Raw genomic sequence first — 27,633 nt, 5'->3', positions numbered from 1 at the left:
TCCTCGTAAGCTCTCGTCACATCGTCATTTGCTATTATCATTCCTATAGTTCTATTCACACCATCATTTATCATTATCATTCTAGTTGAGTTCACACCATCATATTCCATAACCATACCTACTTTGTTGAGTTCAAATCACCATTTATCAATATCATTACTTTTCGAGGTCACATCACCATGAATCATTTCTTGTTAAATCCATATCATCATTCATCGTAATAATTACCCGCTGAGTTCACATCGTCATTTATCGCTCATCCAAGATGATGTTGGAGGAACGTTCAGAACATGACCTCCAATAGGCGGACAAAGTTCCCGGAAATTCTTCAATGCCCAACTGATGCATGATTTAAATTATAATTAATCCAATTTAATAATACATTATCAACAAATATTGAGGCCAAATTTTCAATTTTCAGCTGAAAAGGCACATAAGCGGGCTCGATTAATCTTAATCGAATTAATCTCTGATCAAATTAAAATTGCGCCCAAGAAAATAAACACTTTTTATAAGTTTGCTGCATAGTCAAGCTTACTGACTTTGCTTTAGAAGTTTCTGAGGTTACGTAGTAAATGTATGAAATTTTTATCAGTTGCTAACGATGGTTCTTGAAAAAAATTTCGCTATCGTTAATGAGTTCAATTGATTAACTGTGTAGTGTCACTTAATTTAAATTATAAAACAAAAACGTGGAGCTAGAAAGACGAAAAATTTCTATGCAGATAAAGTCTTGTAAAAAGAGCTGGGGTGAGTTGAAAAACATCCTAAGAAATTCGTAGATGTGTTAAGATCGGATCTCCTTCGTTAAGAGAAATTGCACATTTTTATATTGAAATAAATTCTGAAGAGCTGGCGATAGACTGATTTGCATAAATCTTTATGATGACTGGTAAGTGTTTTCTGAGGCATTTTGTGATAAATGCCCCCAATTCCAAATTGGTAGCTGCGAAGCTGCTGTTTGCATTGCCATCTTCAGGGCAAAAAAAAAAACAGACTACATCGACGCTGAGGGTTGCCCAAATTGCTTGCCAGTCGCAGAGCGGCCGTCACGGTGAGAGGTGTAGTGGCCTACACGAAGTGCACAGCTAGACGTCATTGGGACCGAACGTCGTTTTTCAAAACACTGATCTTGAATATGCTCTATTTGGGAGTTAAATAAACGATATTGTTCTAATATTTACGAAATGAGAAACTTGAAGCAAAATAGTTTATTTTAAAGTGAGAATATTACGCGGAAACTGGACCAGCAAACTATGCTGAAGATTTAGTTGATTGGTGTCGAATTTGAAGTAAGATGTGACACTGACATGTTAATTAAGTTGCCCGATATACCATCTATATGATATGCCCTTTGTTATATCGGTTTATATCTAAAATTCGTGTACTATTTATTCTAAAATTTCTTGAAGCGACATTCTTCCGGCACGTTTTACATTATGGACATTTTTCTGCTTCAGTCCTTCGACCCTTAGTTCTCTTAAATGCACTTAATTGTAACCAGGTTTTATTACGCTTGTAACATTTCAATCTACTCTGCCTGTAATTCCGATATGTTTTAAAAATTTCTCAAACGAATTATGAAAGGTTTTCTTGTAGTTGTTGAGCGACCCCCAGTCACCCCACCTTACTCAATAATGGCGAAGCTCTCGCCAAGCATGACGAATGATCACTGCAAGATCTGTCAAATAAATGCTCGGCGTGTGGATCTAGTAACCTACCAATGCCTTGAGCAATAGCAATTTACGCTCGACCTGTCAATGTTACATTCCACCCTTCTATCGCTTAGTGTGTTTCAGCTCTAAGTTTCCACGCCCCATATTCATGATTACCTCAGTGTGCTGAAATTGAATAATTTTAAAATGCCTGACCGGAATACCTGAGCTGGTAACACAGTTTCAGCCTATATACTGCGTAGCCAAAATGAGAGCCCATCAAGCTGAATGATACAATACCATTTCGCTCGTAATGCTTCAAATGGTGTTTTTTTCTCTGTCGGTTACATAATTGCTTGGCACCTGAAACAAAATTTATTCATGGTTGACGACTCTTCGAAACCTTCTTTCAAGAAAGCTTCTTTGCATCTCCGATTAGTAGTTTGAATTTTTAAATTTTAGTACTCAATTTTATGTGGTCAAGCGTAAGCTTGATGAATTGAGCAAACTATGTATTGAAATTATTTTGATATGACATTTTCTCTAATGGAAGATTGCAATCAGAATATCATCTTTAGGATCTCGATGTCATTATGTGGTACTCCCGTACTCTAATATTCAGTTTGGTGTCTACTCAATGAACAATTCTCACACGGAGAAGGGTTTGGATTTGCTGGAACAAATTGGCAAACGTTTCAAGATCAATTATTGCCATTTCTCAACTCCTTAAATGCATTAATCTCCAAGGCTGACTTCCACTGAAATATCCATGTTTGGTGGATATGCTGGTGTGCTAAGCAAGGTAGTTAAGGGCTGGCAATTGCAGATTATGACCTAACGCTGCCGAGGCTCTTCGATGTCGACGAGTGATGAGATCTTTCGTTATTGCATAATTGGACTCATTCGAACTAACGGCCATGCTCATGTGAGTCATAAATCGGAATTGTTGTTCAATCACTTGGAACAGCCATGCTCATGTGAGTCGTAAAATTGTAATTGTCAAATCCCTGTTAACGACCTTGGTTGTTTGAGTCGTAAAATGAAAAGGAGGGAAGGGGTTATCACTTGGAACGACCTCAGTCGTTTGAGTCGTGAAATAAGAAGGGAAAATTAAGGGTGTTATCATTATAGTATCGACCTTAGTCTCTTGAGTCGTAACATATGAAGGGGGGAAGGGTGTTATCACTAGTAACAACCTTATTCGTTTGAGTCGTAACTCGTAAGATATGAAGGGGGGAAGGGTGTTATCACTAGTAACAACCTTATTCGTTTGAGTCGTAACTCGTAAGATATGAAGGGGGGAAGGGTGTTATCACTAGAAACGACCACCTCAGTTGTTGAGTTGGTAAATAGTAAGAATCCCATCTCTGCATGGTTACGGCAACGCTCACAATAAGTCACTCGACCAATCTCCTTTGATGGCCTCGCTTATCACTACAATTCAACCTTCCTTATTCTACAAAGTTATTTGCGGCCAAATTCACGGTTATCTATATAAAGCGATGTTTTTGGATCAATATCATGTTCTAAATAACAACTTCATCTGCACGAAAATTTTAGATTTTTTTTAGGACATCTGGGCTGCAAGGCCGTCGCCATGGCCGCTATTTTATTTTCAAGGCCCCACCCAGATTAGTTGTCTCATAAGTCCTGCCCCAGGATGCAGATTGTAGAAAGTTTATTATTGTTTTATATGTTATATTTTCTTCTTTGTGCACTTTTCCGCAAAATTTTAATAAATATTTCTGTATTACCACATGTAATTCCATCGCCGCGGCTTCGATAGTTAATTCGCTCCCAGATTCATTTACTACAACTATACGTACTTTTTAGTTTACTGCTTACTTTTTCGATAAAAATACGTACTCTTGCTGGCTCCATAGAAATGAACCTGCGCAAACCAACGAACGCCCTGCTTAAATTATTATTGTGTTTGTGTCTAAAGTTTCTCCTGTTCATTATTAACTTGATGACAAAAAATACCAGCCTTTATGGCCCATCGTATATACCAATTTTCTCTAGAAGCAAGTAACAAACGTTAATTAAAGTCATTTTTGCCCTCCCACAATACACGGCAAAACTGTCTTGGTATTTTTTCTGTACAATTTGTCTCTTCCGGTGAAGTGTTTATTTATGCACGCGTTAAATCGACCGGATTGTCATTTTCGAGGAAGCGCGCGTTGCAAGCGTAATGTGGTCGTTAGTGCTAAGTGCCCTCCCAAATCCTTCAACCCTTTCAAGGTCGAATAATTTATGGAACGATTGCAATACCATGCAGTGCACTAAAGCTGATTCCTCCGATGAATCTTCAAAACGTTTACGACGTTTTCGACCCCAGTCTCGAGTTATATGTTCTTTGTATATTTTTCTCTTCGATCACTATAATACATTGACCTCATCATTACGCCTTTGCTTAGAAGAATTATGTGTGCTTCTATTCGTATTCGATTTATTTTGTTTTATCAGTAATTTTGCAGGGCAACTTTGTCAATCTCAAACCAAATGGAATTCAGAATTCAAACTTGGTTAAATACAACGTTCACTTGGCATTCATCTAAATGAAACTTGTCCTTGACGTCCTTCGAATTCTCCACTTCACAATTTCGAAATCTGTCTCACATCCATTCCAGTCGCAATCGAACTCTATCGCCCCTTATGATTTTCATTGCGACTGAGTGATTGTGACAAAATAATTCGTGTCGCTTCGTTTCTTACATTGTAGTCGATTGTTCAGACTTGAGAGGGTCGAAGTGTTGGCTTGCAACTTTTACAAAATTAAGAAATTAATATAGTGTCACATGGCAAACCGTATCTCTTCGATACTATTTTTAGCAAAAGCTCTTCATAGCCTCTCTATTAACTATTTTGGCAGAGTGGGTTTAAGAATTGGGTGTCTTTTGGATGAATGGGTGGTGGTGGTGGTGGATATAAAACTTGAAAGTCTCGGTGGCTCGTGTGAAAGGTCATGGCTCAGCAGTGCCTGCCCCACCTCGTATCGCATGCACTGCTTGCTGAGCTCAGTCCTGCCTCTTCGAGATGCGCTCGACATTTTGGTCCAAATAATGCGACCAGAAAATACGAAGGTCGACTTCTTTTCTTACTGTTGAATGTTGAATTGAATTGGAGAAAAGAGGATGATATCGCCTGTCGATAATTCGTTAGTCTCACAATGCGCTATTGTTAGGGGCATTTATTATTCAAATATTATTGTTAGGGGCATATTTATTTGAAACACTTATTCGTTTACAAACGAAAATCCATTGAATTCCAGTATCATTCCAGCCTGTTTGTGCCTTATCCTTAAAACATTGTGTTAGTGTTTTAAACTGTAGCTTTTATTCATATATCATGATAATTTAATGGTATATAGAATTTGGAGCCAATTTTTTAATTCATTTTACATAATGAACGATGAAGCTATTAAAAACTATAAATTATTTTCCCCTTAAATTCAATTTATCGCATTTGTTCTCAGCTCTGCTTATTTCATGCGGAATTTTATCTTTTGATAAACATGTGTACTTAATAAACTTGGGATTTGTATTTACACTTTAATGCGAACACTTTGGTCAGGTAACCTTTGCATTTAGTTTCCCCAATAGCAGGTATATTCAAGCTTATCGTAATGCATGATGAACTTTCAACTCACCTTCAATCATGCATTTAAGTACGTAATATCGTCGATATTGATAAAACAATAGGTGAAAGCTTTTAAGGTAGTTCAAGACATTACCCAAACGAGCTCTCTTGATTATACATAAATGTTAAACTTAATTATATTATATAGTTTTCTGTGGTATTGTATATAACGTGGAATCCTCCAAACCTGCAATCAAGTTGCTCTCGCCGTAATGGGAAGGAGAACTTATTAAAGAAAGGCCGCGGTCACTTTCTATTCTGCCCCCGATTTTTTTTAATACTAGATTTCATTTTTTTCTATATTAATGTTCGGTTCTCATATTCTTCATAAATTCTTAAATTGCTATTTTGTTCATTTCTCAATACAATGGCATTCTATTGTGCCAGGGAAATGGTTTTTACTTCATGTTTATTTCGTGTGCACTCTGGCTAGAGAATCAGAACGTTTTCTCTTCTAAAAAACGGTCTATATGCACGCAACCGCGTCGACAGGTGCCGACGCTGCTTCGATATAATATAATTCGGCCTAATTGTGTATTTACGGTAAAAAGCCAAAATTCCCGCTTACGCTTCAAATTTTTATTAGACCACGTTTTCCATTTGAAAGTTAATTTTCGCCTCAAGTTTGATGGAGGTTTTTCGATTCATGGTCGTAAAATTGTTAATCGTTTACCTCCTGATGTTTTCATGTGTCTTGGATGCGGATTCCCTGATTGTCCACAGTTTTGTAATTATTGCCGGATATATCTCAAATAATTATCGCACGTCATCGCTTGTTAGGGTCGAACCGAGTGAACATGTTCATGTGATAATCGCGTACTTTCATTATCCTTGAATGTCGCGTTTGAATGGTGTGGTTCAGTGGGGTGCAACTACATGCAACCCGATCCTTGATAGTTTTTCCGTTTTTTTTTTTTTTAAATGTGGAGTAGTCCTCCACGTATCTCTTGGCTCAGAAGCCGATCATGGCCATTGACAGCTTCGCTTTCTGTAGCAGTGGCGCTGCCCGTGGGTTAGCATCACATGCGTTCCACTCTCGATCACTGCGTCCGGTTTCGGGAGCCTGCGGCGAGCCTGGCTCGACTTTCGATTTCCTTTTCTTGTAGTTAAACCGGTCACTCATGGAAAATGCATTTACCAAATGCATTTAATAATATAGGCTGATGAGTTCGACAATTTTTACTTACGGCTGCAGCATCACTCAAGTGCGATTTGCGCTCGAACTTTCGTTTGTGTCGATTTAAAAGACCGAACTGATCGGAAACGCAGTCAAGCTTTTAGAATTTAGAAAACAGTGTCTCCAAAATTTTCAGGCATTTTGAAGGAATCTTCTAACTTGTTGAATATAATTTAACTATTTTCAATTCTTGTGAACTAGGTATAAAATTGACATGCTTTGCCTATGCTTTAAATTCCTTTTTTTGAGAAGCGCTCGATCTCACTTCTGCTCCTTGACATTTGCTGCTTTTGGGCACACGGATGTAGCATCAAGAACAAGCATAGAGGCTACTTAAATAACGTTCGGTAATAGTTTGCATATACTTTCCTGAATTTAAGTGTAGGATGCTTATTTGCCCAATGTGCCGAGCACAGTGTATCCCATAAGTCTACGTTAATCTGTTCCCAAGAGGAACGACGATTTCTGAAACAGTAGATTTTTTATAGTATCCAATAACTTATAGTATCCAATAACTTGACTCCAATACGTCAGAAATTATATTTTTTCGTCGTTTCTTTCTCTTTCCGTTAGACGATATTCGGCAGTGTGAGACTCACAATCTCGCCAATTTTACGTAATTGCGAGTCACTTCCCGGGTTTCTAAATTAAACTGGTCACAGCTCTTGAGGTGTCTCTATTTTTTTGTAATTTTTCGTCCCGAAAGAGCGAGTCTCATTGCACATGACAGCCTCTTGGTAAAGGTCGTCAGCCTGCGCGGCTATAGTGTCAGCCTGCACAATCAAAAACAACGACCGACAACAATAACATTGATGTCGTTGCTGGACCTATTCAGATCTGCAAAATTTATACAGAATAATTTAAAATAAAAACACACTTGATTGGGGAATCGTTCAAACCAATATATATATTGTCTAAACTTTGAATGAAAATTCTCTCATGACATGCTGAGAGAGAAATTGGCATTCATTCATAGAATTCTTATGTAAATATTGCTGAGTCATTATTGAAATGCCTGGGAAGAGATCGATGTACAATCTTTATAGAAGAAGAATTATTGGCATGCAATAGAATTATCTGCATTGCTTGCAATGCAATAGACTGAAAAATACGTGCTAGGAAAACAATGCTGGTAAAGGTTCTTATAAAACTTTTATTATAAAAACTGACACTCCAGTCAAAAAAAAACAAGGAACCAATATTGCTTTTCAATTATGTATACTGGAGTTTGGAGGCCTTAATTGGCTGAATGACTAATTTATGATATTGCAATTTGAATTGATCGAGGGCACTGCACTATGATATTGCAATTTGAATTGATCGATCACCACTTACTGCATGAAAGCCTCTTTATCTTCATTCTACTTTTTAGAACGAAAAGTTACCAACCATCAAGTTTAATATTTTCATTGAAATGAGTTATTAAATGGCGTGCAAACTAATATGATGGGGCATATACCGACTACCCTGCTCCATGCGTAACTAACTTAGCCTGTATAAATAAATGGTAGTTTGTGTGGGTGTTACTATGCCTGCGACCCTGAGGGAGCGTATCCACGATAAACTCCGTGGCCTGGTCTTTCAAAAGAAGTAAGGAGATCGTAAGTTCATCAGCCAATCATTGACGGCCTTTCAAGCCACTCTTTTAAAAACAGTTAAGAGATCGTAAGTTCATCAGCCAATCATTGACGGCCTTTCAAGCAAAATCCACCAATCATAGACAAGAAAATAGAGCGTAAGTACTTACGTTCAATTAGCGAATTTTGAAAGAATGGCCCCGTGTCAGGATGCAAATCAAACACAGGAAGGTTGAATAATATAAACAGATTTTACCTTTAAATTAGTGTTTGGAAATTTGGTTTGAAAGTCATAATATATGCTTTTTTATCACAGTTCTGAACGGTATTAAAATTATATTCTATCATGGATGCGAGTTTGAACGGGTTTGTATTTAATTATCTTCTAGCAATTTTGTCTTCAGTGCGATTCGCATGAGTGAGATTCGGTATTACGGGATTTCTAAATTACATGGATTCTCTACCCAGAGCAATGGCCTCGTTCATATATTACCGAATATAGTCATTTCTTACCGGCTCTATGATTATATCCACTCTCTAATTTATTTCGGTACTTTAAATCGTGCGACAAATTCAGGAAATTGGTGAAATGGAAATGTAAGTAGGTGCAAAAATAATGTCATTGAAATTAGTTCTTTGAAAACAGTACTGTATTTTTGTCGGCCAAACTGCAGCGGCCGATGTATATCCTCGATGTACCTCATTTTAACAGTATCTTTCTGAATATTATTATTAAAAATTATACCTGTTTTTTTTGAGCGCATTAATTCAATATACGTACGTCGAAGTAGCTCAACTGAGACATGTTGTGAGCGAGATTTTATGCATATACGACTGAGTGCTGCGTTTCGCTTTCTTTTCAATGCTTAATGTTTATAGAAACAATATTCCATTCTCACGGCAGTCAGTGCTACGCATTTTCAAATTTTACGTGTCCCAGATTGTGAATATATTATTGCTCTTAAGTATAATGAATTTTCGTAATAACGTGTACATTTATCAAACTTTGATTCAACTTAAGAATAGTTTGAAGTTTTTTCTTTTATTCCAAGAATTTCAAAGGTGACGCATGGGTATATTATGCCTGTTTGTTGCGGCTTCATATGAGTTGATCTTTCCATCGGGAATGACATTTAACTGCATGGCGCTGCACGGTTCCTCCGCGTGGCGCCTTCGTCGATCTTGACTTCGCAAAAAATGATCAGCAATCTTAATTGCAACCACCTCGGTTTTTTTTCAGTACATTCTTCACGCGTGGCACGAAGGATGGAAAATCTTGTCGAATTTCTGGCGACATTTTCCATTCCTGTGTATATTTTCGCCAGTATAAATTGGCGCTCTTTTTCATTTCTACTGTGAAATGATTTAAAACCAAAGTTGATAGAACATCGTAAAAGATAACGCAATCAATTTTCATCGAGAGAATACGAACGCAGAGTATGTATCTGTTATGGGTATCCTGACATCAAAGATCCTGAATTACGATTTCTGAAACAAAATTTCTTCATATTCAGTGCCTAATTTTAAGAGTCTGGCTGAGCTTGTTTTCTCGTTGTTCATGTTTCCAACTCTGCGTACTAATTCTGATAAATTGCTATTATTGTTACTGCCAATACTACTCATACTCTTATTCGTGAGATAATTATGTTTAATTTGTTTAATATGACTTTGAACTGAGGAGAGAGACTTTAGAAGCAGACATTGAGAAAAAAAGAATGAATTCGTTTTAATTAAAAAAACTCGTATCCTGAACTGAGTTTCATCTCTGATTTGCCATATTTCAGTGGCAAATTATACTGTACATGCAGTCATTAGCAAGGATATCTCGCTTAATATTTTAGTTCCTTGTTGGTTTGATGCTTCCTATGTCTAATATATATGTCATGGTGACTTTAATCTGTTCGCTTACAATCTGGATCATACGCCACCCGGTAAATTCAAATGCGGTAAACTTTTACCAAATACGGATGTTATTAATCTCGGGAATCGTGAGAACCTTGCGGTCAGTTGCAAGAGTTCTCCTTGCGCTAACCGGAAAACTGCAATATACGTTTTTTCTTGAATGTTCAGGTAAATCATTTCAGTAAAAAATTATACACGGCCTTCGTTTGGGCTTCATGCAGACCATATCACTCAGAGCTATAGTGAGACTCTCACTCTCTGCCTACTATTTATAGATGAACCTGTTAAATGCTGTGAATATTATTACAGAGCTGAGAATATATTTTATGAATTAAAAATACGAATGTGATAATATTTATGAAACAATATGGCCGTGTAAATTTTCACCGAATCCGATGATTTTATTGTGATGGCAAAATCCCCTATCGATTAACTCACTTAATTTTTATCTTCGCTTTGCAGTTCTTTCTAAAGCCTTTCCTAAAAATTCTATCGCGGCCAAAAAACTATATGCATATTCAAGATTTGTACAATGGAATTGAAAAATCAAACATTGCAGACAACCACAGAAAGCGATCACCTCAATCCAATACTCAGACATTATACATTATACATGTATTATGAATAGCTGCGTTTGTATATACGTATCCTTCAAGCATCTAACGTTGTAACAACGTTCATCCAGCGTCATTTTAATGAAATCAGCTCATTATCAGCGTTGTTTCTACGCTATTATGAGCATTTATTACTCATGATGTCCGTCACTTGCACTTTCTCTGAGCCAGGTCCCTCCTTGTACAGTTATGGAAGGGTGGACCGATTCTTGGAGGCCTTGCCAATTTTTTGCCAACTGAAGGTAGTGGCGTACGTGTCGGTGAGCGCGTCTCCAGCAAATTGTGCATATACGTGCGCGTCCCGAGTTACGTAAATATTTTATACGTAACGGTAAAACCTAGACGACCTCTCCAATAGTGGCAGCTTTATGATGTAATTACTTGAAAAAACCGTTGCCTCGGCCCCTGGTCTCGGATCTTTATGAAAAATGCACGTTTTTTAATGGAAATTCGTCTGGTTGTTATTTTTTACTTTACATTTTTTTACCTTGGTGAGCGATCACAACTAAACACGGCCTTCATAGCTACTATATATGCATGATTTTCAAATTTTACCTTAAATTTACACGTTCGAATTTTAGAAGATCAAAACGGCATTGCAAAGGACACCTGTATCATATTTACTTACTTGTTGTCATATTGATATGAATCCTGCTTGCATCTTCTAAACCTGTTTAGTGGGAATAAACCACAGATATCAACGTGTATTTTGACATTATCCCAAACATCTACGTTTGACAATATGATGTTTCAAAGCAATGAAAAAATATTGGAATCTCTGTTTATTTAGATAAATGGGTGCATTCGGCAACGATTTATTCTTCGATGTTTGAGTAAGTCTTAACTGTCATGTCAAGAGATCTTACCATGGAATTCGAATCAACATAATTGCGTTTCCTATCCCCTGCAAAAGCTGTTTAATACACTATATCCATTGAGTATCCAATAATAATGTGCCTGGAGCGTGACCTTGCCCCGAGTCAACACCTGTGTCAGTACACATGTTGATACTGATGACAATATTATGCCAATACATGCAGATATATGGTGCCATGTAGGCTCGCTTCCCGAGCGGTTTTCATTCAATCGGCCCCGCCTCGCTCGAAGATAGCGAAAGTCCAGGATGCTCACGTGTCCCAACTGTGAGAGCACCGCGCGCTTGCTGTTGCCTAATCTGAAGATTTTTTTGCAATGTTATCTTTCATTTTATCTGAGCGGTGTTTGCATTTAAAGTCTAGTCGTAGAGAATAAACTTTGTTACGTTCTTGAACTCTCGATCGTAAGTTCGATTACTTACGAATGAAGTTTTTTTAGCCCATCGAGATTAGAAAGAAATTACACGAAATATTTTTAATTCATTAACGAATTAAATGTAAGAGTTGTTTTATGGTAATATTTTCAGTGAAGATCTAGAATCAAAGCTTCGCACTGTCGTTCTCGAATTTTGGTTACAGAAATCTAAACGTTTCGAGTTCAAGTATAAATTACCTTTTTATCTTGAACAATGCTATTAACTAAGTGTTCATATCATTCGCAACAATCATCCAGAGTCTGTATGCATAATTTTTGTGCGCGCTCTCTCTTCAATGAATGTTACTTCAACAAATTTAACGCAAATAACGATGTTTCAGTCATCGCAACGGACGCTACGTAACCACAAACATTATTCAGATGCATATCACTTATAATTATTCCCTAAACAGGATCTGGTGTGCGCAAATAAATCTTAATATATAGGATCTGCTCCAACTGCTTGACTCTGTAACAATATAGGAGATAGATCATAAAAATTATCGCGAAAACCTAACGATAAGTTTATATAATATCATAAACACTATATAGTTTTTATAGTATCATAAATATAATAGTCAACAATTCAAACCAATTATGTTAGTATCAAATATGCTTCACGTGCTGCATGTGTCTAGTTTATATAATATAATCATTAGAGTTTGTATGATATGATAAACATAATAGTCAACAATTCAAACCAAATATGTTATCGCCAAATATGCCTCACGTGCTGCATGTGTCCAGGCATGGACTTGTGCCTGCAGCGTTCCGCTCCGTTCATTTTACCTTGGAATTTCCTCGAGTGTAGAGTCATGATTTTCTTGCTCCGTTCTTCTATTCTTCTGCGTTTGCCAGCAGACACTCAGTCCTGGCCCATGCAAAAGGTCAATGCTGCCGAGCACAAGGAGCTTTTTGTGTAAAACTCTCAATAGTGTTTAACTCTGATGAAAAATAATTACCGCGGTTTGTCCGTATACCCGCTGAGCTGATTGATGGGTGACTTTAAAAGAGATAAAAATGTGGCTTTTTTCGTGAAAAAAGTACATAGTATGTTTCTGTTAAGGTTTGTTTTAGATTCAGTTCCCTTTGGAGCTTTGTTTGTAATTAAGTGAAGGTTGTGTCTACAAATTTCATTGTTATTTCACCGGAAACGATGGATCACGTGGAGAAAAATGTACTTCTATTTGTATTCGAGCCTCTCTTTCAAGTAGGAATTAATTGCACTGGTATAGAAAATCGAGCTTTCGCGTACTCCTTATTCTTACTCAATAAAAGTGTTTATGCGAAGTACCTTTAATAAATTCGGCATTGATGAATATTATATATTCACCTCTCTTTATAGTTTTTTAGCGCTTTGTTGTGCGTAAAAGCGAATTTCCTATGAAACTTTACATTAGTAAATACTTCAAATGTCAATATATGAATTATTCATTCTTTTTTTATATTCTGAACGCAATGTCATTTATCCTTTTAGCAAATGTAGTTGTACTGCTACTTCTCAGCTCCTGTGTGCTTTAACGATCATCTATATATAATTTTTAATATTGAATCCAAATTTATGTGTAAAACTGAACTCAAAAATTTTCAGTCAACACCTTGCAGTGCTCGAATCGCCTTATAACCGAATAGTTATTTTTTAAGGGTAATATATAGCGCTTTTTGCCTGCCATGATTTTTTTTAACGTTCCATGAAATATTTTTCAAGTAATAATATCATGAATAAATAGAATGAAATGACTAGCGGTTTCAGCGTTCATCAGGCCGTAGGCCTGTCGCTGATTCTTAACATCGCAAAACATTCACAGCTTGTTTCGGTCTCGCACATGCAACTTACTACTCTAAATTTCGCTTTACTTAACCGCCCGGCCTTCTCGCCAATTCTGACCAGAAGCTGCCGCAGGTAGCTGGGATCGAACCCGCACCTCTCGGCTCCAATATAGTGGTACTCTGAACTGTATATACTATATAACCACTGGGCCACCATGTAAGCAGTCTGGACTGATAATTTTTACAACAGTTTGAATTTGGATATCTCAAATTATTCTAGTTAATAGATCCGAACATATTAATGACGGGCATTTCTACTTTAATTGCGTGACGTGATATATTCAGGTATGCAGTGCCAAATAATATCGATCGACGTCCATAGAAATATATTTAAACCGAGTTTCCTCATTTTATTATCTGCTTGACATAAGAACGTGCCCACGACAATTAGCAAACGGTGGCTAGGAGTTGGTGGAGCTCGAGATGATTTTTTTCTCCAATTGCGCAATTTGATGTTAGGTGCAGACCTACGGTCGACTGAACAGATCAGTGGGCTCCAGGCCACTGGTGTGCGTGATCATGCAAGCGTTTGCAGTTCGTGTTGAATTCTCTGTTCCGAACCCTCGGTCAAAAAATAAAATGACTTTAGAACGGCATGAACTAAAGAAAACTTTATAGTGAGGGAGGGAATTTGATAAAAGCAGTGGACATTAACTAACGCCAGTCAACGATTTGCGCGCAGGGAATCCCTATCACTTTAATAATTTGTTAATACAATATTCCGAATAATGTTATCAAAAGGACTTTTCCCTGTAAGTTTTCACTCTCGCTCGATGAAAGGACTGTAAAACATTCATTAGATTAAGTCATTATATTGAATGCCTAAGCCAAATTCGTAATTATCTCACAAACGATATCATCCATGAAAACTGGCTCATTAGTTATTGGTATGAAATTTATTCGAGCTGCTTCTGTCGAGGTGAAGGCTATCAGCTTCATCAAATGGCAAGGGGCGTCTCGCCAGGACAAGCGAGTCGACGCTGTCCTCGTCCTGCTCCTTAAGGCCGTACTATCAAAACACTCAAGTACTCGTAACGGATGATTTCTCGTCCGTGATTGGTGAATTTCACTTGAAAAGCCGTCGATGATTGGCTAACGAAGTTACAAATTCGTAGTTATTTTAGATAGTACGGTCCTTGGTTCTGCTTCTTGTTAGCCATGGAAATCCAGGCGCGCACAGTGGGTGTCCTGCTGAGCGACATCCTGGAACTGGAGCGAGGAAAAACTTGCACGATAGCCGCTGGTATCGCATGGAAATGAATGATAATGGCGTCTAGTGGGGTTTCAGCTGAATGGTCATTATAAGGAGGAACATGAGTGAAGAAACATGCTGTCAGAAGAAATAGGTGGAAAATGAAAGCATCGAATGACTGTCTTCGAATTTGAAAGACAATTGAAGGTGATAAGAAAATATTATTAACCAGTTGTACGTATATTTGCGTGTATATTCCTCAACAATTGTGGGACTTTTCAAAATAATTCTTTTACAAAGCAGGAATCATTCACCGCATTGTGTCCGTCGTTGCATTATATTTTATAAAATTAATCTTGGTTTGTGTCAATCTTTAAATTTAGAAACGAGAAGAAAGTCTTGCAATGGAAATTATTTGGATGCAACTATAGATTTAGACCAACCCGTCGTTGAAACCTTTCTATAGCATTGTTCACATCGAGTAAACCTAAAACTTTTGACATTTTTCCTTGAGTTCAGCCTGCGTGACCGACTTACTCGCGTGCAAAAAGGCTTCCAAATTTTGATGTTGATGTCATGGCTGCGCTCGTCTCACACAGCCGCGTTGGCTGGCAAGTGTGCCCGCTGCCCAGCAAATGTCAATGTTGGTCGTCGCGCCAAACAAAACTAACGCACTTTTATTAAATCTTTTATTGCATTACCTTGAACCTTAAAGGCGCCATATTGACATTAACCTTGCACAGGTTTTATGGCTTTTCCACCCACTGAAGATACCAACAATAGCCAGCATGCGAAGACTTATTTAATATAATAAATAACTTCAGCAAGCTGTGCTTGTGCGTTTCGATGCATTAGGTGGTCATAGTTTTGGTTGCCTTGAAGTCAAGGCCTCAGCATCCATACAAACTTTCTCAATTTAAGTTTATGGTGCCAGTGTCTCATTGATGTTACTTCATGTATTTACTTTTAATATATTTATTGTAATTGTACGTGTACATTAGGCACATATCCTAACTCTTCCTATATATCATGTAGAAATTATATTAAAAATTAATATTCGTTTCCGCTAAACTCTTAATTGTGTTTGATTCCAGATTTTCGCCCCGTGAAGAATGTGAACTTATATTTTAATTGGGTGAGGCGGCCCATATGAAATTTACTATCGAACAGTACGTTAGCGGTTAGTTAGTGTGTGTTGTCAACGGACATAGTTACACAATGCCTTCAGTTCGTGCGCCAGGCGAATGCCACGCGTGCCACCTGACGGAGCCCATCGCGCTCGCCGAGCTGATCAGGACACACCCGCTGCGAACCAGCGACTCCCGCCACAGCAACGGCCGCTCCGAACCTCTGGCCTCCAGTTCAGCTCGGCCACCTGGCGGCCATTCAACATTACCGCCCAAACCCTCGTCGCCAGTGCCTCCTCCCCCTCCTCCCCCACCGAGAAATCCTGTCCAAAATGGAGGATCGGAAATGGTGGGGTACGCTAAGCCCCAGAAGAAATCTACGTCTCATGCCACGGTGACTAAGACACCAAGTCGGAGTTCCCAACATGACCGACCACTGGACATTTCGGATCTTGATCCTATAGAATCTTTTTTACACAGCCCTAGGTTGAGACGACTTATAATGGAGAATTATCATCCAGCGCCTGAGTACGCTGAGCTCAAGAGAGCGAAGAGAATCGATGCAATAGTAGGCAAAATAGACATGAATCAAGCATCTAAGTCTCTGTCACGTCAACAAAAAAACGACAAGATTAATGCCGCTCGTGCCGAATACGCCGCACATTTTACGCGTAGTAGACACTCAAGTTCATCAAAGATAAAGGAAAATTCTTCGAACGCAGCTGTTTCTCACTACGACCTTGTGGACGTGAATGGCTCTGCGTCTGTGGACGCAGTGCCAACGCTAGCTAAAGCAGCGACAAGCAATGGAGGTCTGAAAGTGAACATAACTGAACCTAGTCCGTCAGAAAGTAGTGGTAGTTTGAACAATAGCTTCATCAAAAGGCCTAGCAACGTGACATCGCCATCTCCGTCGACTTTAGGCAGAGGGAAGAAGAGCGTCACGCTTATCCACAAGAAGCTGAGTGATGCCCAGGTCCAGACATACGACATACCACCTGGTGGCGAGGCGAAGAAACCCGCAGGTCTTGCTGTCGTCACGACGCTGCTTAGGAAGGAGAGGTTCGCTGGCTGTGGCTGGGGACCTAGACTACCACTCGGCTTCCTCATCGCTGGGTACGCCTTGTTGGTGAGTATTGCACAATATGTTATGAATTATTCTAATGACGTACATGCAAATGATGTTTGAGCAGGTTCTGGGGAATGGACGTCATTATTATGGGTACGTAATGACATTATTCGTGCGCTCAAAGTGTTGTAGAATTATTATTTTTTTTACAGGTTTTTGATTTCGCTCACTGGTTGTCACTGAGGAAAAATTTCCTGGTATACTTTAGTGATTATAAAATATTCTAATTAATGTTTTAATATTTGTAAGTATGGTAAACGATAATGATCCGTAACTGACTCCATCTGGATTTCTCAAGCTTATGGAGCATAACATCGAACTCTCTCTAGAGGTATGGGCGGTTACTGGTTAAGGTTTGCTGCGTCATGATATTAAACCAATTAAAAATATCTGTTGAATTTCTTGGCATGCTTAATTATCTATATTTTAAGCCTATGGAATGCAAACATGCTGCTTAATGCTTGCTACTGACTCCTGATTTTAGCGCTAGTCATGCCGTTTAAAGACATAAGCCAAGTCAAATAAACGCAGTGTAAGTGAAATTTCATTCAGCAGTGCAGACTTAATTCGAACATTAGCAATTCCATTTTTATGAATGTCGGTACTAAATGCACTGTTTGTTCGAAAAACTAGTAGTTTCACTGATCTAAACGTAGGCACGAAATGCATATTTTTGTAAATTTTGACCTACGGAACGGGTGTCGTTGGCTCAGTGGCTTTAGAGATAATAAACTTCTATGTTTCCTAAAGATGGCCCTCGTCTCTCCATATTTTACGTGAAATGTTCGCTACACGTTTTCAAAATATTTAAATATTTCTCAACTGCCAAACGCGCATTAGAATATGTCATGCCATGAGAGACTATTGCCTTTTAAAGGAACTTGCCTCTGAGAATTCCTTGACAATAATTCTAATTCTAGGTAAGAGACTTTAGAGGGACATCAATATAACTTAACATGTAGTGAATAGTGTGTTGGAAGTGCAGCACAAGACTCGAGCGATTCATAGTGCATTTTTTCCCTGAATTGGGGATTATTCAGAGTTTCAAATTACTTCTACAATTTACGTGATTAATATTTAATACTGAAAAGATTGTGGAATAGCTTAGAGAAAATCTGCAAGACTGCTCACCAAACTATATAAACTTTGGAATCTTTCCTCGTAAGTGAAGTACGGGATTTTAACTGAACTCGTTTGGCTATGTTGAGGAGGAGGTCCGTGAACTTTCACTTCGAATAACTGGACCTTTTTGTTTGATAGTTAATGAATGTTTTTGCGGTGCACGCTTGCCGCCGCTCCGATGGACCTGCTTACCCCTGCCAGACGTGTTTTTGTCGCAGGCACCCCGCCTGCTTCGTCGTTCTGGATGCTTCAACAAGGCACCCCAACTCAAATAGAAATTATATTTATTGCATCTTCATGAGAAAGTAATGCGGGCTGGCAATGGCTGTGTAACTTGTGAACATCGTTTATTTTTGTATAATTATTTTACCGAAGAATTATATCATGCTATTCGTTTGCAGCTAAGTTATTACAATTTTCGTGATACTGCATCAATATTTTAATTTTGCACCAAGACCTTCATCGTTTTTACATTTTAATTTTAAACGAAGCATGGAAGCTTATCACCAAATTACATGAATTTCATTCTAATCAAATTAATTTTTCTAAGAATGTTTCGAAATTCCATCTAGATTCTAGATTGAGTAACTTCCTACGCACCGGAATTAGTCTTTCGGTATTCATAAAAATGCGTTCAATTGCCAATCAACTCAGTAAATTTGATGTAAACAATTACATAATCTTGAAGTCCTAATGACAAGTCTTGAAGTGGGTACCCGTCTGTTTCGTGTTGATTTAGTAACAAAAAGTAAACCTTGTAAAGAGAATGGTTAAATCTGCAGCGCACGTGCATGCTGCCATGCATGAGGTAGCGGTCGCTAAATGCATCATCGAATCTGACCACAAGGTTAAACAGGAGTACGTGTAGAATAGCTCCGTTTTTGCGGTGCAGCCTAACTTTGAACATGTGGTATTTATTTAAAGCTTTAATTATTACCTCATTCGATGTTTTTTATACTTTTTGTTCACATTTCAAAGCATTTAAATAATATACCGGCTCTGACCATTTGGTGCCTCAGTGATTAAAGTTCAGAGTACCAAGATTGGAGCAGAGAGGCGCGGGTTCGATCCCAGCTCTGTGCGCCTGTTTCCGGTCATAATCGGCGAGGAGGTCAGGCGGTTAAGCACAGCAGAAGTGTAGCAGTGAGTTGCGAGTTCGAGACCGCAAAATGCTGTGAATGTTCTACGAAGTTAAGAATCGGCGACTGGCCTACGGCCTATTAAACGCTGAAACAGCTTTTTCATTTCATTTGTGCCTAGTCATAACTCAGTAGCCGATGTTATTGATGAGACCAAAACCGACGAGGATAAGGGGAATATTAAAGAGCGTAGTGTAGTGTCACCCTCTATAAATCATTAATGTACTTAAATTTTGTGCGTATGTATATGAAAAATTGTAGATTTTTTCATATACATACGGCCCTCTGACGTCACTTTTTCGAAAAACTTTGAACGAAGGAATGTTGCCGGCTGACTGGAAAGAAGCTCAAGTGACACCATTGTTCAAAAAAGGTGACAAAAGCTGCCCGGGCAACTATCGCCCTGTCAGTTTGACAAGTGTCGTTTGCAAGGTAATGGAATCTGTTGTGAGGGATTAATTACGGAGCAGGCAATAAGTCCAGCAGCTATCTCAATCAATCGTCAGTTATGGAAAGATCGGGTTTCAAAGGCCGGATCCCTTGTGAATCAAGTCACGAAAAGTTCAAGAATCGGCAACAGGCCATGGGCCTATGTCTTCAACGCCGACACTTCTATTCTATATAAGTGCATATATTTGTAACATGCATTGTAACATTGCCCCAAACATGCAAGAATTGTTTGGGGCAAATTAACTGATGTCTAACTCATTCCTGACGGCCCGATATCCACACTGATGACTTGCTATTTGCACAGTTCTCGAATCACGAGAAGTCACAACTCGCTTAGTGTCCTTGCAGAACGATACCAAGAATGATTTACGGAACGTCTTCGTCCATTGTCACGCTGATGCTCGCGACGCCTCCGTCGTACGCCAGTCTAGCCGCCACTGAGGCCCTAGAGGTAACATTGAATGTGATGATTGTGATCCCCGCGCGTGTGCCCTCATTTGAGCCAGATGATATTAAATGCTGTCGCTTTCTTATTGATAATAGAGGGCAGAGACAAACGATCTGGGATCGTGCTCAAGAACTCGTCTAGTCGTCTCTTGAATGTCCCAAGGGTGACCTGCCTTCCCCTCAGCTACATCAGTAAGGAGTTAAACAACCTCTTACCTGCAACGGAAAGCGACCCCTACCGAAGAGTCTGAATTTTGGCCGCAGCTCGGTTGTTCAAAGAGGGTATCCTGCATTGTCTTCCCTTCCTTCCGTTGTGATATGGCACTATGGCTAAAGTTCGGAGCCAGTCCGGGCCTATACTTTCAAAAAAAGTTAAGAGATCGTAAATTCATCAGCCAATCATTGACGGCCTTTCGAGCAAAATCCACCAATCATAGACAAGAAAATAGTGCGTAAGTACTTACGTTCACTTAGCCAGTTTTGAAAGTATGGCCCCCGGTTATCATCTTCTAAATGTACAGTGTTATAGATTACTGGGCTGCTGCCAATTGCCGTACCGCACTCGCCTTGAGCGGCGCCTTACGTGTAATCATTGGCGCCGCTTCTCTTGTCCGCAATCTTTTCCGTATCCATCCTATCTGTTGCCTGCTTTTCGCAACAAAAGCCGCGATGTGGTAATCAAACGTGGCTTTAGTATGTGTCAATTTAGTCATCGCTTGGACTTTTTTTCGAAAGATAAAATAAAAACGTAAAATGACAAAACTGCAAAAAAATACATATTCAACACTCGAGATCACTAACAACTTGTTTCTCCTCAATTTCTGTGCTGTCCGATTTCAAGTAGCGGTGCTGCATCCAGACCTCTGCACCTATTCTGTATCTCCTTACTTTGAACTTGGTGCGGTTGAACTGTATAAATGATCTTGTCAGTTGTGAATTCACTCTAACGCCTTCAAGAACAGACTAAACTAAGCTATGTAGGAGCATATGTTCAGTCTTAAAATGCCTAGCAAATTAAGGACCAGGCAACAAGTCCAGCAGCTATCTCAATCAATCGCCAGTTATGGAAAGATTGGGTTCCAAAGGCCGGATCAATTGTGAATCAAGTCACGAAAAATTCAAGAATAGGCAACAGGTCATGGGCTTATTTCTTCAGTGCCGACACTTCTATTCTATTCCATTCACTAGAGCCTAGTCGTAGGTAGTTGACAAGTCATCCTGTAACCTCTCGTTGGCCATTTCGGACGTAGTCCTCATCAGCTGTCTACTATCGTCCGCAAATGGCCATGGAGTTGCGTGGGTTAATTCCAAATCGATGTCGGCGATGTGGATGAGGAAGATGATCGGTCCAAACACCGAGCTCTGAGGCACTCCGCTTTCCACTCTCGCCTCGCTCGATTATAATTCTTTAATTGCGATGGCTCGTTTCTTGTCAGTTGTGAATCCACTCTAAGTAATTAGCTTCCTTCTACCTCCTAGCCGCCTTTGTCTTCTGAATAGCACCTTATGGTCACTTTAAGTACATTTTCCGACCTCATAAATTTAGACTAAGAAGCTTCTGATACATCCTAAGGGTTCAGACCCTAATTCACTAATTGTTTATCGATAGTGTTACATTAAATTAATTATCTTTAATACGCACTTCCTGTTGTATGTCGCGCATGAGTGGGAACTGCTTTCTGTTCCCATGTTGCTTGCCATTCGTTCATTGCTACACTAGTTCTTCAGTAATCTGAATTAGTGACATTAATCTCAATGTACATTCAATTATTCATTCATACCTTCATAAACTAAAATTTGAAAGCCAACATTTGATGGAGGTATGATTGAAGTCAGTTAATTTGTTTAACCGCCTTAAGAAAAATGTCTACCTAAAGGTCTGTTTCGGTTCGAATTTTGATTTTACTGGCCGAGGATAATTAAATATTCCGTAACTAAGTTTCGCTTCACTAGAACACAAAAGAGAAACTGCCTGCAAAGTTTAGAGATTAACCGAATTATTTGCTTTATTTTACAGAGTTTGACTATTGCTTTGCAGGTGCAAGGCTGGCTAGGAGATGATGACGAACTCTCTACAGGAAGCCAATGTATTAATTGTGGCGTTGACGATCAAATGAGGCGTTGACGATCAAAGGCGAAACCGCTGGTATTAATCAATTTTCAAATGTAACCGTAATTACATTTGAACAGCAATATACTGTGATGAAATATAATAATTTTCATTAAGTGAAACCCTTCAAAATAAATCTCAGTGAAGTTTTTCATGAACTCTCTTTTTCAGATCGTGTAAAATTGATGCATAATCCAATTTCTTGACCCAATATTGGTAGATATCCTAAACAATTTATATATAGGTAATATATTATCATTTGTATAATATTATGGTGTAAGCTTTTGACCCTAAAAACCTAACCTGGGTGTCGAACCCTAAACTCGCTCTTGGTGATCTTGACCACTCGGACACCCTCAGCCTATAGTTAGATGCCTTTGTCATGCTCGCATATAGTAATAATTTTTTTCGGTAACTGATTCATGGGAGCCGTCGAAGACTTGTCCAATTGGGCTCCACGGCGGGATGGTGGAAAGCTGAAGTTCATTTTATTTCTTAATTGTTTGCCGCATCGTGTCGAATTCCGTTTCTGAAGATTCCCAAATGAGTTGTCTTCAGGAGATTAAATTGAAGCTCAAGGCAATTATATCGTCTTATTTATCATTGAATCTGTTTTTAATCACAGATTATTGAAAATTTCTTCATCAGTGCCGAAAATTCTGTTCAGTAAATACCTTTTCTGGATATTTTCGACGCAGTGCAACCGTATTTGTTTACTAATTAAGCACCTTTTCTTATATGGTAGTTTTTCATTTTGACAATATTCGACTGAGAAGTTTGTTCTAACGTACAATGTGTTTAGCTTATAAATACATAAATGTCTGATTTACCTTACCTCTTAAAAAAATTAACTTTCTACTCTTTTTCAGATTCTTCTTGCGATCGTAATTGGAGTGAGCATGATGCATCTTCCCAACCAGAGGCCTGCAAGTAGATCCCCTGTGAGCCGAGACTTGTCTTCTGACAGCGAAGGCGCCTCGTCTCTGTCGCAGAGGGAGAGGTTGCAGGTGCCGGGCCACCAACCCAAACTGATAACGGCTTCCTTTGACGGAGGCTTCCAGAACCTTGACCAAACTACTGGCCGTTCCAGGGCGTTAGATCAAACAGACGCCGCTGTCTTCAGTAACCACGTTGATCACTTTGATTCCAATAATGTACATGATCCAACTATCCAATCGGGTCACATTGATTCTTTATTGGTTGATGAATCTCAGCAAGACCCATTTTCACTTATAGAGAACAATTTCGTGACTCCTAGAATTAGATCAGGCGAGCAGGCACATGGTCGTCCTGTCTCTGACACAAATAGCTTGCGATCAGAGACCAATGGGTTTGTGATGGACTCCGTTGGTGACCGCAGCATTCCGATAAATTCAGGTGACCAAAGAAGAAACAACTTAAATATCCATGCTAACCCTAGCAGAAACGATCCATCTTTAGGCCTAACGCCTCGACCTGTTTTAACACCTGATCAGTTTAGTGACAGAAGCAAATCAGTAAGCGATGCAAGTGCAATACATAACGCCATCAAAAACGTAGATTTAAGCAATGTTAGGCAAACGCCAAATGCTCAAGTTATAGATTTTACGGGTTCCAATAGAGTGTCAATTCCTCCTCGTAGCACCGGACCTCATAAGGGTGAGGTGAACAGTGTAACGGATCCCAGGCTTTCCTCTGATAAATCTTTCAGCTTCAACTCCATACCAGAAGCAAAAATTATCCGTTCATGGTCCAATTCTAATCCAGACGGTACATTTAGTTATGGATATTTAAATACCGACGGCTCTTTTAAAAACGAAACTCGTGGTCACGATTGCGTTGTGCACGGAGTATACGGGTATGTTGATCCAGAGACGGGAGTGACGTTGTCATTCCCTTACCAGTCTGGAAATCCTTGTCCCCCGCGAGTTCCGCAAGCATCTCACGACCAAGTGAGGCAAGTAGGAGCTGGTGTGCATAACGCATTGACTAATACCATTCCACCTCCTACGTTCCCTCCGCCTCTACCGGTCCATACTCATGTTCCTCAGCAACAGCTGCAACACGTACAACTGCAGAACAGAGCGCGGCAACAGCAGCCAAACTTCGGGCAGCGGGCACGTCAACAGCAACAATTCAGTAATATTCCAAGTACGAGTGATACTTTTCCTGTTGATAATGGTGCTAATCGCCTTTCGTTGCCCCAGGAGCATCAGAGTTCAATCGCCCATTCCGCACTGCGACATGAGGAGGCTTTGAAACAACATGCTCAGCAGCGTGACCAACTTCACAGCGAGCAACTCCGGCTGCATCAAACGCAGCTGCAAGCACACCTTCAGTTGGTAGAAAAACAAAACCAGAGAGAAAAATCACAATTGCGTCCCACAATCGTGGAAGCAAAGATGCAAGAACATCATTTCATACCTCACACTGCAAGTGATCATCTTCGACGCCAGCAGGAGCTACAACGCCATGTACAGCAGAAGCAAGAACTCCTTTCGCAGCAGCAAACTGATAAGCGAGCTAGAGAAAATTTGCGGGAAAATATTTTATCACAATTGCGGGCAATAGCAGCTGATCAAAACCAGCCTTTGAGAGGAACCAATGATGGAGTCCAAAAAAATCGAGCGCTGCTTCAGCGAGAGAATAACAATGCTCAAATTTTAGATAACGATCGATTCCAACAACAGCTCCAAATTCAAGCTCAGCAAGATTTGTTGACTAAACAGCAGTCAGCTCAACGTCAGCAACAATTAAACCAAATCGAGCAGCAGAAAAATTTATTCAGACAACTGCAGCAGCAACACCAGCGGCTCAGAGCGCAGCCTTCCGTCGCGAACGTTCCGCTTCGGCAAGACCAGCCCCATTAAAAACAATAATAAAAATGCCAAAATAAATATACAAAATAAGCTGGGAAACAGGCTATGAGTATTGAATCGTCTTCAAGTGAAGGTTATATTCGACACCAAAAGCTTGCGCTAGTCGAAGTGGAAAAATTATCAACCTCAAGAGATTTGCGATTGTATAGGGTAATTCATTAGTGTCTTCGTACGTGTGATCATCACGATGGTCTATCTTATAAATTAAAAAATTTGTTTGCAGAAGAACGTATTTTATAACTACATCTCGCTCATTTCTGAATATATTCTATTATCAGTACGATGTTTGTTGATGTACGAGTTCAATATTTTATAGACTGAGGAAAAATACATTATATATCTTCACTACAGTTCAGGTCTAAAGTGTGACATACTTATTATATCTCTAATTTATGAACTCTTTTTTATTAAGTTTATGATTTATCACTTAATGGTTATTAAGTGTTTGTGATAATCTGGATAAGCAGCCGAAGGAAATGTGAAATATTGTATGTAACTCTTAAGTCGATTTGTATTTTATTTTCATGGAAGTAATGCATACTTGTCGCATCCATGTACACAATAAAAGACATTGTAAGTAGCCAGCGGCTGGCTACTCCGTGTAGTACTACTATTCTTGCCATGCCAGCATTCTTTATTTAATTTACCACGCGAAACCTAATGTTTAATTCGTTGATAGCCACCTACAATTCGTCATATTGACCGACATTTTCTGTTTAGCTTAAATAAGGATGAAGATTTGCCTGTATCCAACTTTAATCCATTAAATAACTATGCATGGATGTTTTTAACGAATAGCAGTCGTTTCATTGTGTTCAAGTTTAACCTTTAATGTCAGGTGGTCATTTATGCACCTCCTGACTTAAGGAGGGTTCGTTGGCGAAGGCCCTTGTGAATCAAGTCACGAAAAGTTCAAGAATCGGCAACAGGCCATGGGCCTATTTCTTCAACGCTGACACTTTCATTCGATTCTATAAGTAAGACAGGTCTGTCTAGATAACATATCTTGATACGGGGTGGTCATACAGGAGTTACGATAAGGTCTAAGCTACGGCGTCGACCGTAAGGTCGGAGAATAATGGCGCGAGCTACATCCCAGAACGCTTATCAACTACGGGGGGGGGGGTTTACTAAGGTTCTCAGCCCTTTTGTTGGATCTCAGCTTCCTCCCACAACTAAGGTCTTGATCGCGTGATCTTTCACGTGATGCCGTCTAGACGCTGACGAAGGTCTAGTACTTTTCCATCAATCTTTACCACGTCAAGTGAATATTACGTCTCAATTGCATATGATCTAATCATATAATGCATATATTGAAACTCCAGACCCGACATTAACTTCTAAAATTATTTTCCTGCCTGTAAAGAATCTATATTTTGAATATTAATTAGTTTGATTAGTTATATGAATGCTTTGAATAACTATACAATTTCAAGAGAAAATACGATAGATAACATTCAAAGTAATGAACTTGAATAACATTCAGTTTAAAACGGCCCTATAATCGCTAAGGTTAACCAACAGAGATTAAATATATAAACATGCATGGCTAATCTTCTTTTTATCTTTTGCTTACATAAAAAATCCCTGCACTCTACCTTATTGCAATCTTGGGCCTTTAGTTACTTCATCATTTTGACTCATTTGCATTTGATTGATAAACGAACGTTGGCTGCTTATAAAGACTTCGTTCACTGTGTCCAGTCCATGCAGTGAATTTTGGTCGTGCAGTCCGTGCACTGCACAAACTTTGTCCAGTCCATGCAGTGAGTTTTGGTCGTGCAGTCCGTGCACTGCATCAAATTTTTCCAGTCCATGCAGTGAGTTTGGGTCGTGCAGTCCGTGCACTGCATCAACTTTGTCCAGTCCATGCAGTGAGTTTGGGTACTGCAGTCCGTGCACTGCATCAACTTTGTCCAGTCCATGCAGTGAGTTTAGTTCGTGCACTCATTGCAATCGTGTCCATATTTTATTTCAATACTTCTAAATAATGTACTATGTATATTTTGTTTATTTTTATTTCCTTGTATTGTTCCTTTTGTGAAAAAATTATACGTTCAAATTTCACTTAAACTGACAATTGAATTGCACTGTATCTGTATGAAGAGCGTTAATTTATTCAACAGAATATGTTTTCCTCTGTTTCGTCTGGCAGCCGCTTTCAGTGACCGAAAAATATTTGCCATATTACCATAAATTGTAGCGCAACTTTGTTTTGAAGCTCATGTAAACATTTAGGTTATGAGGAATACGCTAGAACTTTTTTTTTTTGCAAATTACAGAGCGACTTCAATGACACTGCGTACGGACTCGTAATATTTTGTTGCGTACAGGCATTTTCAGTTCTGACTTCATTTGCGAGAGACAAGAATGTA

The 27,633-nt window shown here is 39.1% G+C and overlaps 1 protein-coding gene across 1 annotated transcript; it reads left to right on the top strand.

Moving 5' to 3' along the window:
* Positions 1-1,267: 1,267 nt before the first annotated feature.
* LOC108672577 lies at positions 1,268-26,055 on the top strand. Its single transcript, XM_018160275.2, has 3 exons — positions 1,268-1,292; positions 15,971-17,132; positions 23,270-26,055. Exons 2-3 carry the CDS (start codon positions 16,095-16,097, stop codon positions 25,247-25,249), a joined length of 3,018 nt encoding a protein of 1,005 aa, XP_018015764.1. The 5' UTR covers positions 1,268-1,292; positions 15,971-16,094; the 3' UTR covers positions 25,250-26,055.
* Positions 26,056-27,633: the final 1,578 nt, after the last annotated feature.

The sequence above is a fragment of the Hyalella azteca genome, unplaced genomic scaffold (genome assembly GCF_000764305.2).
Source record: "Hyalella azteca isolate HAZT.00-mixed unplaced genomic scaffold, Hazt_2.0.2 contig3603, whole genome shotgun sequence".
Taxonomy (NCBI): Eukaryota; Metazoa; Arthropoda; class Malacostraca; order Amphipoda; family Hyalellidae; genus Hyalella; species Hyalella azteca.
This window is presented reverse-complemented; position numbering and strand designations above follow the sequence as displayed.

Bases quoted from the DNA above. Each gene is read 5' to 3' on its own strand.
- LOC108672577 (XM_018160275.2), top strand. From the start codon at position 16,095: ATGCCTTCAGTTCGTGCGCCAGGCGAATGCCACGCGTGCCACCTGACG. The intron at 17,133-23,269 runs GTGAGTATTGCA...ACTCTTTTTCAG, and splicing joins TCGCTGGGTACGCCTTGTTG to ATTCTTCTTGCGATCGTAAT.